The sequence below is a fragment of the Vulpes vulpes genome, chromosome 16, assembly GCF_048418805.1.
Source record: "Vulpes vulpes isolate BD-2025 chromosome 16, VulVul3, whole genome shotgun sequence".
Lineage (NCBI taxonomy): Eukaryota > Metazoa > Chordata > Mammalia > Carnivora > Canidae > Vulpes > Vulpes vulpes.
Window position 1 is genome coordinate 21,019,140 of NC_132795.1, and position 15,008 is coordinate 21,034,147.

Genomic DNA, 15,008 nt, shown 5'->3' on the forward strand with positions numbered 1-15,008 from the left:
GTGTAGTGGTAGCTTAGGCCTGATCTTAGATCCAGAGTCTTCTTGGCTAGGCCTAAACAAAGGGCAACGTACCAGCCAAAGCTAGAAAGTCAGAACTACAGATCACAACTCTGAAATGCTTGCTTTGTTCACATAGCTATAGCTTATCTTTTAGTTTCTAGGTTTCCATTAAATTACCCTCACTGACCTGGTACCTTTGGACTCCCTGGGGTCCTGTGACGGGGAAATCTTCTAGAGCACTTAGGAATCCGTCTGGAATTTCAGGATAATGATGGCTGTCCTGAGAGACAATTCAAAACAATAAAGTTGAACTGATTAGTCTATGGTTAAACTGGGTTTTAATTTGTGTGAAATGACTTGGCTAAAGTACCCAAGAAACTGCAGGGCCAGGGTAGCCTCGAGGACCAAAGTCCACATCACCTCCCAGGATCTCCCTTGATGAAGCTATCCTGCCCTCTTTTCCTTTCCCCTGAAGGAGGGACGGCACTGACTGCTTTGAATCTGATTCTCAAGTCACCCCAAGGAGAGAGAGGCCTGCCAGTGAGCTGGGTAAAGGCAGAAAAGACAAGAAAATTGGGGGCTGGATAAGCCATCCCAGAATGAGCTAGAGTTCACTGTACACAAAAGAAACCATGTCCTGATTGTTTTTCTCAGCAACTGAGCAATTCAGCAGTAAAACTGGGAGGGCTGGGGATCCCTGGGTGGTGCAGCAGTTTAGCGCCTGCCTTTGGCCCAGGGCGCGATCCTGGAGACCTGGGATCGAATCCCACGTCGGGCTCCCAGTGCATGGAGCCTGCTTCTCCCTCTGCCTATGTCTCTGCCTCTCTCTCTCTTTCTCTCTGTGTGCCTATCATAAATAAAAAAATTAAAAAAAAAAAAAAAACTAGGAGGGCTCTCTGGGTGTCTGAACACACCAAGTGTTTGGATTCAGAAATTAAATGGCAGTGATGATTCCCTTGGTGGATGTGGTTGGTGAGGGCCTACCTCTGAGTAAATGAAAATTGGACAGTTTGGGTGACATGAAGAGTGTTGGAGTAGGATGTGGTTGGAAAGGGGGGGACAAGGTAGGGAGAGAGCTATATTCATGGTCAGGGAAGGAAACAGAGGGAGGGAAAGAGAATGTTTTGCTTTGCTTAATCTATTCCAGAAGTTTGCAATCAGAAAGTCTAGAACCACTTCAATATTTGCATACAAATAAATTTTAGTATTTTTTTGAAAAATAAAATTTTGTGTTTTATGTTGAATATAAAATTTCAGAACAGGCCAACCTAATAATCCATAGTGCCATGAAGCAGATCGGTGGGTGCCTGGGGGTAGGGATGGGAGGATTTACTGCAAAGGGGCCAAAAGGTACTTTTTGGAGTGTTGAAAATGCTCTATACCTGGTTTGAAGGTGGCTACATGGTTTGCACATTTGTTAAAACTCATTGAGTTTATTTTTTTTATTTTTATTTTTATTTTTTTACTCATTGAGTTTAAATAAGTGCATTTTATTATATGTAATTATACTTCAGTCTAAAGTTGATTTTATTTATTTATTTATTTATTTATTTATTTATTTATTTATTTTTAAGTTGATTTTAAAAGAAAAAGAGACTGCACACTGGAGGCAGGGCGCACTATGATGCTGCATTGCTCAGGGCACACGGTGGATATCTGTAAAAGGAAGACAGCCTGGCATCCTGAGCCTCATGGAGCAGCCCCTCAGGGCTGGATACCTGAAGGCAGAATGGCTGGGAATGGACGAGGTCTGGCTCAGAACAGGTGACAGATGATGGCACAGGCTGCCCACAAGATGGTTCTCAAATGTAGTAGGAAAAGCTGGGAGTTTTTGGCTGCAAGGAGCACATAAGTACCAGACCACTTACAGGCATAAACTTTGCCAGCTTCTTCAGTTCCTGTAGAACTTCTAGGTAGAATTTGAAGAAGAAACTGACCACCAGAGTCCTCTTGAATTCCACTTTCCCCCCTGGGGCCCAGCCTGGGAGGGAGACTTCTTCCAGAAGCAGCCTGCAAGTTTCCTCCAGCATCAGCTCATCCCAGGGCCTGGTAGGGTTGAAAGGCAGGGACGGGACGAGTTCAAGGGCAGTTTCAATCGCCCAGTAGGTGCTAGATATTGGATAGTGACAATTTAGAGAACCCAGGGTCTCCTTTTATGAGTTGGAGGGGAACTTAGAAATCACCTAACCAAGTCCTTCAGGAAAACCCAGGCCTGCGAGACTGCACCGAGTGGCCTGAGGGTCATGGCAGGGTGAGGATGGGACCGTTTCATTGCAACGTGAACCAAGGATGTTCAAGAGCCAGACCGTGCTGGAACTGGGCACTTAACAAATAGACAAATTGGGGACAATTCCTTTATGAACTGGACAGGCCTTTATTGAGGAAGAGCTAGAGTGTAGTCAGGCAGCAGCAGCAATAGGTGCCCTTGGACACTGCCTGGTGTGGGTACTGGAATGCTGATGTGCGTACGAGAACCAGGGCTGGATGCAATCCTGGGCCAGTAGCCCTCACTCCTAATTAAATCAAAGTCCAGTGAGGTTTGATATTGGGAAAATTACAGAAATAACAGGCAGTGGTTCTACAAATAGGAGTTTCCATCTTCCCAAGGTGTTAACAACATTTGCCAGAGCCAAATGTCCACCTTTTTTTTTTCTGACAACAAGCTTCACTTTGGGGTGCAGGGCGGCTCGTTGCTTACCTCCCTATGAGCCGCTGGCAGGATTTCTGTGCACTGACCGTGACAGCCCCAACCCCTCCATAGGAGATGCTCAGGTCCTCAATGGTGCCTGTGCCTTCCTTGAGGAGGACTCGCATGCCAGCGTTCACATCGGCCAAGGCATTCTGCTGGCACTGAGCCTGTCGGAAGGCTGACACAAATTCCCACTGTGGAGACAGGAACCATGTGTGTTGTTCGACATTTCAAAACAAAGAACACGGTTTCTGCTTCTTGGTGCCACTAACTAATCACTGAGACTCAATCTAAGGGGACACAAGAGGCACTTGGCACAATTAGAGGATAAGTCGGCAGCCTTCCATTTGAAGTGAGAATGGGGTTCCCCCAAAGGCCCATCCCCAACACCCAATACCCTCAAGGACCAGGGATCACTGTGCATTCTTCCTGAGGCCAAGATGCCTGGCTCGTGTCCAGCAGCTCTCTCTGCTAGTCTTCAGATGCCTCTGTCTTCGGGAGGATGGAGGAGCCCTGCCAGCACAGGTGCTTTTAAATGCGATTTGCTTAAAGTGTGAAAGAGACCCCCCACCTTTCCCAGTTTGTAGAAACGACTACGTTTCCACTATGCAAAGGTCATAAGGGAGTTGAATAGAACTTTCTGACAGTGGACTAGGAAATCTTATATCAAGAACAAGAGTCAGGAGGGTGATGGCTGCCCCACTGGGCCCTTGGGCATGGTGACTGTCAGTGTTTTGACATTATTTTGACATGGGGTTGATGGCAATGACCTGTGACTCAAGTGTGTTTTCATCTGTGCAGCCACCGAGGGCACCATGCTTGAGTCAGCCTGGTTTTCTGTCTTGGGTCTTTACACAGATGCACATTTGACTAGAACACATTTCAAAGTTTCCATTCCAAAGGAAAAATAAATGAAGGTCATACATGGCTGGAAACATGACTTAATTTAAGACTTCCTGCATAACCAAGCTAACTCTTGGCTTTTGATCAGTGTGCGGGCGTGTGTGTGTGTGTGTGTGTGTGTTTATTAAATTGCCTCTCTCTGAGAAGACTGTCCTCCTGGATTCAGGTACAGTTTTGGGGAGAGACACAGAACACTGAGTGAGGACAGAGGACCCACTCCATAGCCAGCTGGGTGGCCACATCACCCCCAGATACCCTGCGTTAGCAAACCTCCGGAGGCCCCATGTTCCCATGAGCTGTTGGAGTTAGCTAGAGTGGGAAGTGGGGAGGCCCTGCCCCAGCTTCCACCTCTTTGTGGGTCAGGCAGAGAAACTCAGCCCGGGGCTGGAGAGCTTTAATTTCCGCCTCCCGGGTCGGCCTGTAGACCCGGAGGCGGAGGCGAGGAAGCACCACGGCTGCCCTCAGCAGGCCCCACCCCGCAGCTGAAACAACAGCCCCGGGCCGCGTCCACACCCGGAGCTGCTGGCTCGAGGCTGTCTGCGGGCTTTGGTGCTGGGCCAGCCCACGGTGGACGGGAAACAGGTTTTTAGGGCAGAGTTATTTTCCTTCCATCTGTTTTCAGATTTCTAAAGATGACTGCATTCAGTCGTGAAAAGGGAAAAACAACTCTCAGAAGCAGCCAGCAGAATTCTTACCGCGTGAGAGTGGGGGATGTACACAGACTCCAAGATCTCCTCTGGCTTAAGGTCTGCGCTTGCCAACCCGGCAAGAAAACGTTCGTTCAGAGGCATCTGCCGCGCACCTTCTGGTGAAGAAAGTGACATTTCTGCCCGGTGCAATGGGGAGTTGCTCTGCAGAGCTTCAGCAAGGAAGGGGGAGAGGCCGCCTCGGGCTCCGTGTGCGCCCTCGGGGCACCGGGTCCTCTGCAAGCGCTGGGCCTCCCAGCCTCCCTGCCTCCGGGCCTCCACCAGCTGGGCCTCTGCCTCCTCCAGGTCCGGCAGGCAGAGGCTGGTCAACGAACCCCACCTAGTCAATGCTCTGACCACAGTGTGGGGAGCTTCAGGGTTTGCTGCCACCAGTGGCCGAGCTCAAGTCACGGCGTTTACTTTGCCTTCTCGCTGCTGCCTTTGGCTTCTAAGCTGGAGACCCACACCTTTCAAACCAAGTGAGCAGCTCACGAAACCTCCCTTGAGCTCAGTTGTTACAAGTTAGTGGTGAGGACTGGCCCCCGCTGCTGGAAAGTGTGCTCTGTGGCCCCTCAGCAGGGGTGATGGGACCCAACCATAGTCTGATGGGTTCTGTCCCCGACAAAGGCGGCCAGATGCTGACTGGATGGTAGGGGTGGTCGCGGAGGAGGCAGGAGCCCCAGAGGAGCCCCCGCTGCCCTTTGCTGACCCGCCCTGCTGCTGCCACCTTGCTGGAGCGGGGCTGCGCTCAGGCTGCAGGTGGCTTTGGTCAAGCGGGGGAAGCAGAGACCTTAGGCCAAAGGTAACGACCAACACCCGAGTAGAACCACACTATTACTAGTACTACTAGTACTACTAGTACTGGTATAGTAGAAGGCTCTGCATGGGGCCCAGAGTCTCGGCTTCTTCTTTCCTGGTCTTTGGGGGTCAGGCCGGGGTTGTCTTGGCCCACAGGCAGGGAGGACTCAGGAAAATGGCTGACAGGGCCAGGCTGGGTGAGGCCTTTCCCTTCCTCCCTCCTGGGTGGGCCCCATACTAAGCTGAATAGGGGCAGGAGAGCTTTTCCTCTGCACAAAGCCTCTCCCAACACTTCCTACCAGCTAGGGATGGGATCATATTATGGCCAACAAACCCCTTGGGAGGGTTACGTTGCCTGTGATATAATTCCTGGTTGGACACATCCCCAAAGTTCACGTGGGGAGCAGATTGGTTGCTTTCCTGCACCCTAGTCCTTGGGTCCAGTCAGCCCATAGGAGGGGCAAACGGCAGCTGGCCAAGTGAGATGGATGGAAGGGGCAGTATCTGATGGGCCGTGGGTGAGGACTGGGGAGGCGTGATGGCAGGGAGACGTAGAGGCCCTGGAGAGACGGCTTGTTGCAGACAATGGTTCCCCCCCCCCGCCCGTGTCTGTCTCTATGAGTGACCTTGGCCAGGAGGTTGGATGTACTAGACGTGCTGTGTGCAGCACGTGTGTGTGTGTCCAGCACAGCCTGGCACAGTTAGTGCCCAGCAAAGGGGCGTGTCGGCATCCTTGGAGCAGTGGAGGCACAGGAGGTTTCCAGGGAGACGAGGGTGGTTCTGCATGGAGCGGCCCCCAGGGAATGATATTTTCAGCCAGTGTGTAAAATTAATCATTGCCTCCCCCCCCCCCCCCCCCCCCCCCGCGCCCAGAGGGCCCACAGTGTCTGCAGTGTGTCTTCCCGAGACTTGTGGCCTCATGCACCACAGCTTAGAAGGGTGGGCATGGAGAGGAGGAGGGAGCAGTTCTCAGGCAGCAGAGGGCCTCCAGCTCAGTCTCTGAACACCACCCCTGGCTGTCCCACAGCTACGGTAGGGTGAGGGGTGTGGTGCCAGAAGGAAGCACTAGCCACTCCCTGCCTCAGTGTGTCTTCCTCTAGGATCTTGAGTGGTGTGTCCGCCCACCCCCCCCTCCTCCCCGTGATGGATTAAGAGCTAGAGACCAGGGCTTTCACTTACAACAATTCCCTAAAAGAAAGACGGAAAATCTTAGGTGCAGTTCAGAATGTTCTGGGGTAGCTTACCTACTGATACCAGATTGAGGGTAGTGTTGCCCACAGCCAAAATTGGATTCAGATCCGAATAGCAGTGCCGGCTTATAATATGTCCCCCTAAGGACTAAAGAGAGAGAGTTATAGCCTTGGTCATTTTATCCCCACCCTATGCCCAACACCCTATATGCACTTGCTTAAGGTCCTCTTGCAGTGAAAGTGTCACAAGGAGTCTTGGTCTTCCTGGCAGAGGGACAGGAAGTTACTCACTTCTCTCAACAACCCAATGAAATTGATGCCATTATCCCCATTTTTCAGATGAGGACACTGGGACACAGAGAAATTATGAGTCTTGACCACGGTATCCTAGTGAGGAAGGGGCAGGACTGGGACTCAAGCCCAAGTAGGGGGCTCCATGGCCCATTCTGAACCAGCGCCAACTCAGGCTTGGCCACGGCACAGGGGGCTGTGGTGTCAGCTCCAGAGGTGCTGTCCTGTGCCCAGCACTGCCTCCAAGATGGCCAGAACCCATGTGGCTGTGCTGGGGCTCTGGGGACCACACTGCTGAGAGCCGGTTGCCCTCTTGCTCTTCTTGGATCTTGTTGAGCCACTAGCATCTCAGAACATGGGAGGGAAATGACTGGCTGTTCAACTTCATACTCTCCACCCCACATAGCGATGGAGCCTCCAGGGACCACCCTGGCTTGCCACGGTCTGGGCTGGGACGTGGATGAGGACGTTCCCAGTCCTCCCAGTCCTCTGCGAACAGCTCTAGTTTCCGCTGAGCTGACTTTGCCTCCCTGGACTCTCCCCTATCATACATCTAATCACATCTGCCCTCATGAATCTATAAGCATTTGAAGGCAGCTCTCATGATCCCTCTGATGTTCCATCCCCCACCATACCTCTCACCCTCCTGCCACCATCTCCTTGCCAGGCTGCAAGGTGTTAGAGTTCTTGGCAGGAGGAGAGACTATTTTGGAATCACTTGAAGAGCTTTTTCGAAGGAAATATGTCCTCCCTTAATTCCCCATATCCCAAGGATTTCTGACACTCCATTAGGGGTCCGTAGCAGAGGGAGCAAGTATATTTTGAAAACCTAACTGTGCCTCTTCTGCTTTTTTTCTGAGGTCAGAAACAGCCAGACTTTAAACTGTGACTCTCAGATCAGAGCTGCGGTCTGAACAGTATGGAGTAGAGAAGACTACCCTCCTTGTTTTAGGTACTAAACTTCTGTTAATGGCTTCTAAAACTAGATTAGGTTCTTTGATGGTCTTATCATGAAAGTAGGAAAGCTATGACCTCCCTTCCCCACCTGCATTACTACTTGGCTATTAGATTGAGCTTGACTCAGAGTCTTTTAAAATATATTTTTAATAATGCTTATTAAGTATTAAATATTTATTTATCGTGCCTGTTGTTTCAATCTGCTGAGACCTTTTTGCATACTGATTCTGCTGATGCTTATTTCAGCACTGCAGTGAGATTAAGAAATAGGTGCAGCGTGTCGCGTGATTGGCCCACAGAATCTGCACCAGGAGGAGACCCCGGAACGTACTGCCATATTCCGGATCTGCTGGCCCGCCAGACTCTTCAGCTGCTTCAGCAGGGCTCGGTATGTCTGAGTTTTTTCCTCTGGAAGCTCAGAAACTCGCTCAGCCAAAATGTCTTTCACTTGGGCCAGACTGCAGCCAGCACCTATTATCAGTCCTAGGAGGCAAATTGTTTTTTATAGGTGACATGAGAGGAGCAACTGAGTTATAATCATGGTGCTGGGGCCTTAGTATTCCACTGGTGCATTTGCTCTCTACATTGGTTGCACGGGGAACCGCTGGGAACGTAAAACAGCACAGATCCCTCACTCCCAGATCAATGAAGTCAGAATTTTTGGACATGTGGCTTTTTCAAGGACTCCTCAGGTAGTTCTCTTGTGTAGCCAAGAGGAACCCCTGGGATGGTCTGTACTCTTCTGTAGACAAATGCAATGAAATAGAGGCTAGAAAGAGGGACTCACAGTGACAACTAGTAGGTAGCAGACCCTGTTAGAACCTTTCTCTACCCTCTCCTGACTGAACACAGTGAAATTATGCGAAACTGTTTCGTGATTAAGGGGAATAAATTTGATGGCATTAAAAAATGACAAAGGACTTTCAATTGCCTAGAGCATTGTCTGTAATGCTTTAATTTAAATTTAATGCTTTAAATTTTTTTTTTTTTTTTAGATTTTATTCATGTATTTATTTGACAGAGAGAGCATAAGCAGTGGGGAGTGGCAGAGGGAGAGGGAGAAGCAGACTCTCTTCTGATTAGGGAGTGTGACACAGGGCTTAATTCCAGGACCCTGGGATCATGACCTGAGCCGAAGGCAGATGCCTAACTGTCTGAGCCACCCAGGTGCCCCTCAAAAATGCTATGACTGGTGATTTGCACCTCTACAGGTAGTGTTGATACTCAAAATCCTTGACAACCAGTTCCAAGAGGATGCCAGCCAATCAGAATGAAAACAGCTCCTGGATGCAGGGAGCTTCCCTGGGTATTATATTAGGTGTTATTGGGTGTGGGAACACTGGGGTGGCCAGGGCAGTGGGAATGATGGGAGAGCACCCAGGAGGATTGGGGCAATGTTATTTGCTACTCGACAAGGAAGTAATTAAAAATTTACAGGTGTTGCAGGCATACTTGTGAGTATTGGCAGGGTATTAGTACCAGCTTTGGGGTTTCCCTACAGTAGGGATGAAAGGGTTTAGATCAATCTTTGAAAGTGAAGAAGTCACCCAAACCGTCAGGAGATCACTTAGTTGGCCTTTAAAATTAATCCTTGGGGGGCAGCCCCAGTGGTCCAGTGGTTTATTTATTTTTTTTTTATTTTTTTATTTTTTTTAAATTTTTATTTATTTATGATAGTCATACAGAGAGAGAGAGAGAGAGAGAGGCAGAGACACAGGCAGAGGGAGAAGCAGGCTCCATGCACCGGGAGCCTGATGTGGGATTCGATCCCGGTCTCCAGGATCGCGCCCTGGGCCAAAGGCAGGCGCCAAACCGCTGCGCCACCCAGGGATCCCAGGCCCAGTGGTTTAGTGCAGACTTCAGCCCGGGGTGTGATCCTGGAGACCCCGGATCGAGTCCCATGTCAGGCTCCCTGCATGGAGCCTGCTTCTCCCTCTGCCTGTGTCTCTGCCTCTCTCTTTCTCTCTGTGTCTGTCGTGAATAAATAAATAAAATCTTAAAAAAAAATAAAATAAAATTAATCCTTGACTTCCCTGGGTTTGTAGAACGAATAGCTCACACATAGAGTCTGATTTGACATCACTTTGAGGGCTGAGTTCTAACTTCAGTTAGTCTGTTTTCATCAGGTTTTGGGCCAGGCTTTGATTTTCCTCTTGTGGATTAATCTTTGAGAATATTTTACCCTCCCACCTAGCTTTATCTTTTATCAATATTAAAAATGTACTTGGTAAAATACTTCCCCCACCCCTGCCAACATATCCTCATACACATAACATACCTGCAGCTTCAATAATCACAGCTAACCTAACTGATTAGGGAAACCACTATCTGTTCCTTATTATCCTTATACTAAGCAAATCTTGTCTAAAGGTAACTCAACTTCTCCTCCTTCCTGGAATGTCTCAGTCTAGAGTCCTCACCCTATTACTGCCCAGGGTTTCATAAAAGGCACTCCATAACATGGGAGCACATCCCAGGCCCATCAGTGATGGTTCATTTCTTCCTATCCAGGGTCCATTGCAGCTTGGTTTTTAACTTCTGCAAAAATACTGGCCATGCTTTTGCTTTCAGGAGCACTGGGAAGTCCAAGCTTGCTTCCTGTCATGCAATCCCTCCTGCCCTATAGTCCCAGAGCCTTATTCATGGGGAAGAAGTCAGAAACAAAAAAGATGTTGTTGTTATTCTTTTAAGGTCAGAAGCATCATATAGACCAGCATGACCATCTCTTATCTGACACAGGTAAACAGGGCAGTTCAGCCCCAGAGGAAAATAAAATGCTTGCTGTCTGCTCTGCTCTATTTCTGCATTGCTCACATTACCCCCTGACTTTGTGCCAGGCTTGACACAGCTATACCGAGAAAATTCTATTTACTATATTCCTATTCCTATTTCATTCCATCTTTGGTCACAAAACCTCGCTTGTCTTCCAATAGAATTAGAAAGAGCTTCAACTTTACTTAATTTTCAGAATGTGGGTTTTAACTTCATGCTTTTCAGAGTTCATGGGTCTACGGGATAAAGATGTAGGGACTTTCTGGAGCACTTACTATACTAAAGATTTTTGAGGGGGAAAACGTACACTGATATGGATCAGCATGCCAAATTTAAACAAACATAAGCCTTCACAGAAATTTATTCAGGGAGGGGTCCTGGGAAGGGGGAACACACATCTGGCTCCAATGTACTCCTCCCTCAACAGTCTCATCTGTTTTGGCAGTCTTCTGGGCCTTGGGAAAAGTTTGAGAACCTTGGGAAATGTTCTTGGGGGAACATTCTGCCACTAGAGGGAACTCACACTTTAATTTTAAGAGGGCCTGAGGCTGGCATATGGATTCTTCAGATTTCAGAATCTGGCTATGCTTTGTTTGCATATCCAAACTGAGCAGTCCATTCCAACAACTGCAGGCCACAGGGTGGGCCTGGGGGAAGGCTCATCAAGTAAGGAAAAGAGTTCTGAGTTGGAAATGGGAGATGTGTGGCTTGGTGACCTGGCCACCAGCCAGTTTGGGGACCTTGGGCAAGTCTACTCTTCTTTTGCTTCTTGGCTTCCTCATGAGGAATTCCTAAAATGAGGGATTGGGGTTACACTGGGGACTCTGAACTGTGCTCTGAAGCATCCTCTCAAGCACAGACATAAGGGGGCTCAGTGACAGGGTGATGGTGAAAAATCTCCCCTCTCCTCCAAATAGAACAACATATTTTCATTTACTTATTCTGTTTAAGATTTGTTTTGAGGACACGGTTGTGCTAGAAAAGTCTGAAAACTGTGGGCTAACTGATATCTGGGGTGAAGATTTGGGAAGGGTTTTCCTGCCTTAACCTCTTGCTTATACTGGTTATCTCTGCTCCCAATCCACCCATTCTACTACTCTCTCTTCTCTCCCTTCTGTTATCGCCAAGATTTTGAGGGAATCTAAGCATATTCCCCTCATTTTCTGAGTGACATTCAGGTGTGCTGTCTGGATTGTCCTGAGGCTGAAGCTGTGAAGCCGCAGTGCTGGGAAAACCAGGAAGGGTCCCTTCCCTGGCAAATGGGTAGGGTAATGCCAGGGACAGGCATGCTTGCTGGTCTGCAGCACAGTCTAAGTTTGGCTGATGATGGTTAGAAGCCAGGAAGGTAGGACTCCTGGATGACAGTGATACAGCCAAGGCAGGTCCCCTCCCCTGGCTATCACTGATGCCCACGAGCGCACAATGGCCCACAAGTTAGTCTTGACTCAGCTCTCAGTTCAGTCCACCATCTTGTTGCCCAAGATGACTTAAGAAAGTCATCATTACCACTGCATCCCAAATTCAAGTTCCTAATCCACTCATTCACTCATTTTTTTCACCATTAATTCATTAGTCAGTCATTGAACTGAGCACTTCCATGCATGTATTTATTTGCAGGTACTTACATGCCTGGAGCTCTGGGGGATGAGGAAAGGAATAAAATAAGGTTCCTTTTATCAAAAGGTTTACTCTGCATCTTGAAGGCAAATCTCACATGTTTTCTTCCTACTTTGTGAGTTCCACCTTGCATGATCAGTAGTATTTGCTTGTAGGAGGCCCTTAAGGACGTTGTCAGGGACGGAGGGTGCTCACCTGGGCAAGTCTTTGTCTCATTTTACCTCTTGCCGTTATCCACATGAAATAAGTAGCATTCAAGTGTCAGATAGTTCTCCTACTTTCTCCTTCCAAAATCCTCCCTCCTGGGGATTGATTTTTCAACTGATGGTTAGCACTAGTTCTCTTGCTATCTTCCTATCAAAATTTCACTGTAAATTTATTGTCTTTAGATCACTATGGCATTTTATAGGCAAGAATCCTGCAGGTGACTACAAGGTCTTGAATGATATAATCTGAATACCTCATATTCTATGCAAAAATTTTGATGGTAAGGTTTTGTAGTAGGGATATTATATCACATCAGAAAAATGATGAAGAATTAGAAATAGGCCAGACAAGACAAACATATAAGTAGGTTCCAAGCTCCTTGGGAAGTGTAAGCTTAGTGCAGGGATTAGTTCACTAATGTTTTACGAAGAATACCAGGAACTCACCCTCACTTGTTTTAGATACCACACTGAGCTCAGAAATCCTAGCAGGAGAGAGGATAATTGGGTGAAAATGTCCTTGAGATTTCATTGCAGGTCCTGAAAAGTAAATATATATATTTTAGAGAGATTTAGGAAAGATAAATGCCCTCTTTTTGGTGTTGAAAGTTTCTCATAAAAATATTCAGATACTAATTTAAAAAAATGAATAATAATATAGATGTATATAGATGTAAAGGCAGTGGCTATATACCCTTCAAAGTAAATTTATAAGGATGCTCTCCCAGTATATGTATTTACTTATTTATACATTCACTATATGTGAATAGAAATAGAAAACAGAATGGATGGGAGATTATCAGAAAGCTCTGATACATTGGCACCAGGAGACATACATAAGAATAGTCATAATAAGAAACATATAACCCGGGACGCCTGGGTGGCTCAGCGGTTGAGCGTCTGCCTTTGGCTCAGGGCCTGATCCCAGTCTGGGGATTGAGTCCTGCGTCCGGCTCCATGTAAGGAGACTGCTTCTCCCTCTGCCTGTGTCTCTGATTCTCTCTCTGTGTCTCATGAATAAATAAATAAAATCTTAAAAAACAAAAACAAACAACCATATAACCTACCAAAAATGAAGTAGGAAGAAAAAGAAAATTTGAAAACACTAATTACTAGCAATTTGAATCAGTAATAAAAAAAACTCCCAACAAACTAAAGTCTAGGACCAGAGAGCTTCACAGGTGAAATCTACCAAACACCTAAAGAAGAGTTAATACCTATTTTTATCAAATGATTCCAAAAAATAAAAGAGGAAATCTGTGAGGCCAGTATCACTCTGATACCAAAACCAAATAGAGGCATGACTTAAAAAGAGAACTACAGGCCAATATCGCTGATGAACATAGACGCAAAAATCCTCAATGAAATACTAGCAAACAGAATCCAACAATACATTAAAAAAATCATTCACCATGATCAAGTGGGATTCATTCCTGGGAAATGAACGGCAAAGGTGGTTCAATATTCACAAATCAATCAACGTGATGCATCACATCAATAAGAGAAAGGATAAAAACCATATGATCATTTCAATAGATGCAGAAAAGGCATTTACAAAGTACAACATCCATTCATAATAAAAACCCTTGACAAAGGTTTGGAGGGAATATATCTCAACATCATAAAATCCTTTTATGAAAACCCCATGACTAACATCATACTGAAGGGGGAAAAACAGTGCTTTTCCCCTAAAGTCAGTCCACTCAGTGGACTTTTATTCATCACAGTACTGGAAGTCCTAGCCATAGCAGCTAGACAACAAAAAGATATAAAGGGCACCCAATTGGTAAGAAAGAAGTAAAACTTTCACTATTTGCAGATGACATGATACTATTTATAGAAAACTGTAAAGACGCCACCAAAAATGACAACAACATAGTACTGATAAGTGAATTCAGTAAAGTTGCAGGATATAAAATCAATTGTATAGAAATCCATTGCATTCTTATACACTAAAAAAGAAGTAGCAGAAAGTGAAATTAGGAAAACAATCCCATTTACAATGACACCAAAAATAACAAAATACCTAGGAATAAACTTAACCAAAGAGATTAAAGACCTGTACTCTGAAAACTATAAAACATTGATGAAAGAAATTTAAGATGACACAAAGAAATGACATTCCATGCTCATGGGTTGGGAGAACAAATATTGTTAAATGTCTATGCTACCCAAAGCTAACTACAGATTTAATGCAATCTCTATCAAAATACCAACAGCATTTTTCACAGAACTAGAACAAATAATCCTAAAGTTTGTATGGAACCATGAAAGAGCCTGAATAACCAAAGCAATCTTGAAAGAGAAAAGCAAAATTGCAGGTATCACAATTCAAAACTTCAAATCACATTACAAAGCTACAGTAATCAAAACAGTATGGTGAGGGGGGCCTGGGTGACTGAGTTGATTAAGTGTCTGCCTTCAGCTCAGGTTGTGATCTCAGGGTCTTGGGATAGAGCCCTGCATTGGGCTTCCCTGCTCAGTGGGGAGTATGCTTCTACCTCTCTCTTTGCCCCTCCTCCCTGCTCATGCTCTCTTTTAAACAAACAAACAAACAAACAAACAAATAATCAATCTTTAAAAAAAGTATGGTACTGGCATAAAAATAGGCACATAATCAATGAAATAGAATAGAAAACTCAGAATTATACCACAATTATTTGGTCAATTAACCTTTGACAGAGGAGGCAAACATATACAATGGGAGAAAGACAGTTTCTTCAACAAATGGTACTGGGAAAACTGAACAGCTACTTGCAAAAGAATGAAACTGGACCCCTTTCTTACACCATACACAAAAATAAACTCAAAATGGATTAAAAATCTAACTGTAAGATCTGAAACCACAAAAATCCTAGTAGAGAACATAGGCAGTAATCTCTCTGACATTATCCGTAGT

At 46.2% G+C, this 15,008-nt stretch overlaps 1 protein-coding gene across 1 annotated transcript in view; it reads right to left on the reverse strand.

Moving 5' to 3' along the window:
- Positions 1-15,008, reverse strand: part of LOC112922800 (aldehyde oxidase 2) — a 79,803-nt gene that overhangs the window by 47,007 nt on the left and 17,788 nt on the right. The window contains exons 10-16 of the mRNA XM_072741323.1: positions 12,557-12,649; positions 7,846-7,997; positions 6,321-6,414; positions 4,288-4,397; positions 2,699-2,883; positions 1,869-2,046; positions 188-280 (exon numbers count right to left, since the gene is read on the reverse strand). Coding sequence (XP_072597424.1) covers positions 188-280; positions 1,869-2,046; positions 2,699-2,883; positions 4,288-4,397; positions 6,321-6,414; positions 7,846-7,997; positions 12,557-12,649 — 905 coding nt within the window. The remainder of the gene's footprint in view (positions 1-187; positions 281-1,868; positions 2,047-2,698; positions 2,884-4,287; positions 4,398-6,320; positions 6,415-7,845; positions 7,998-12,556; positions 12,650-15,008) is intronic.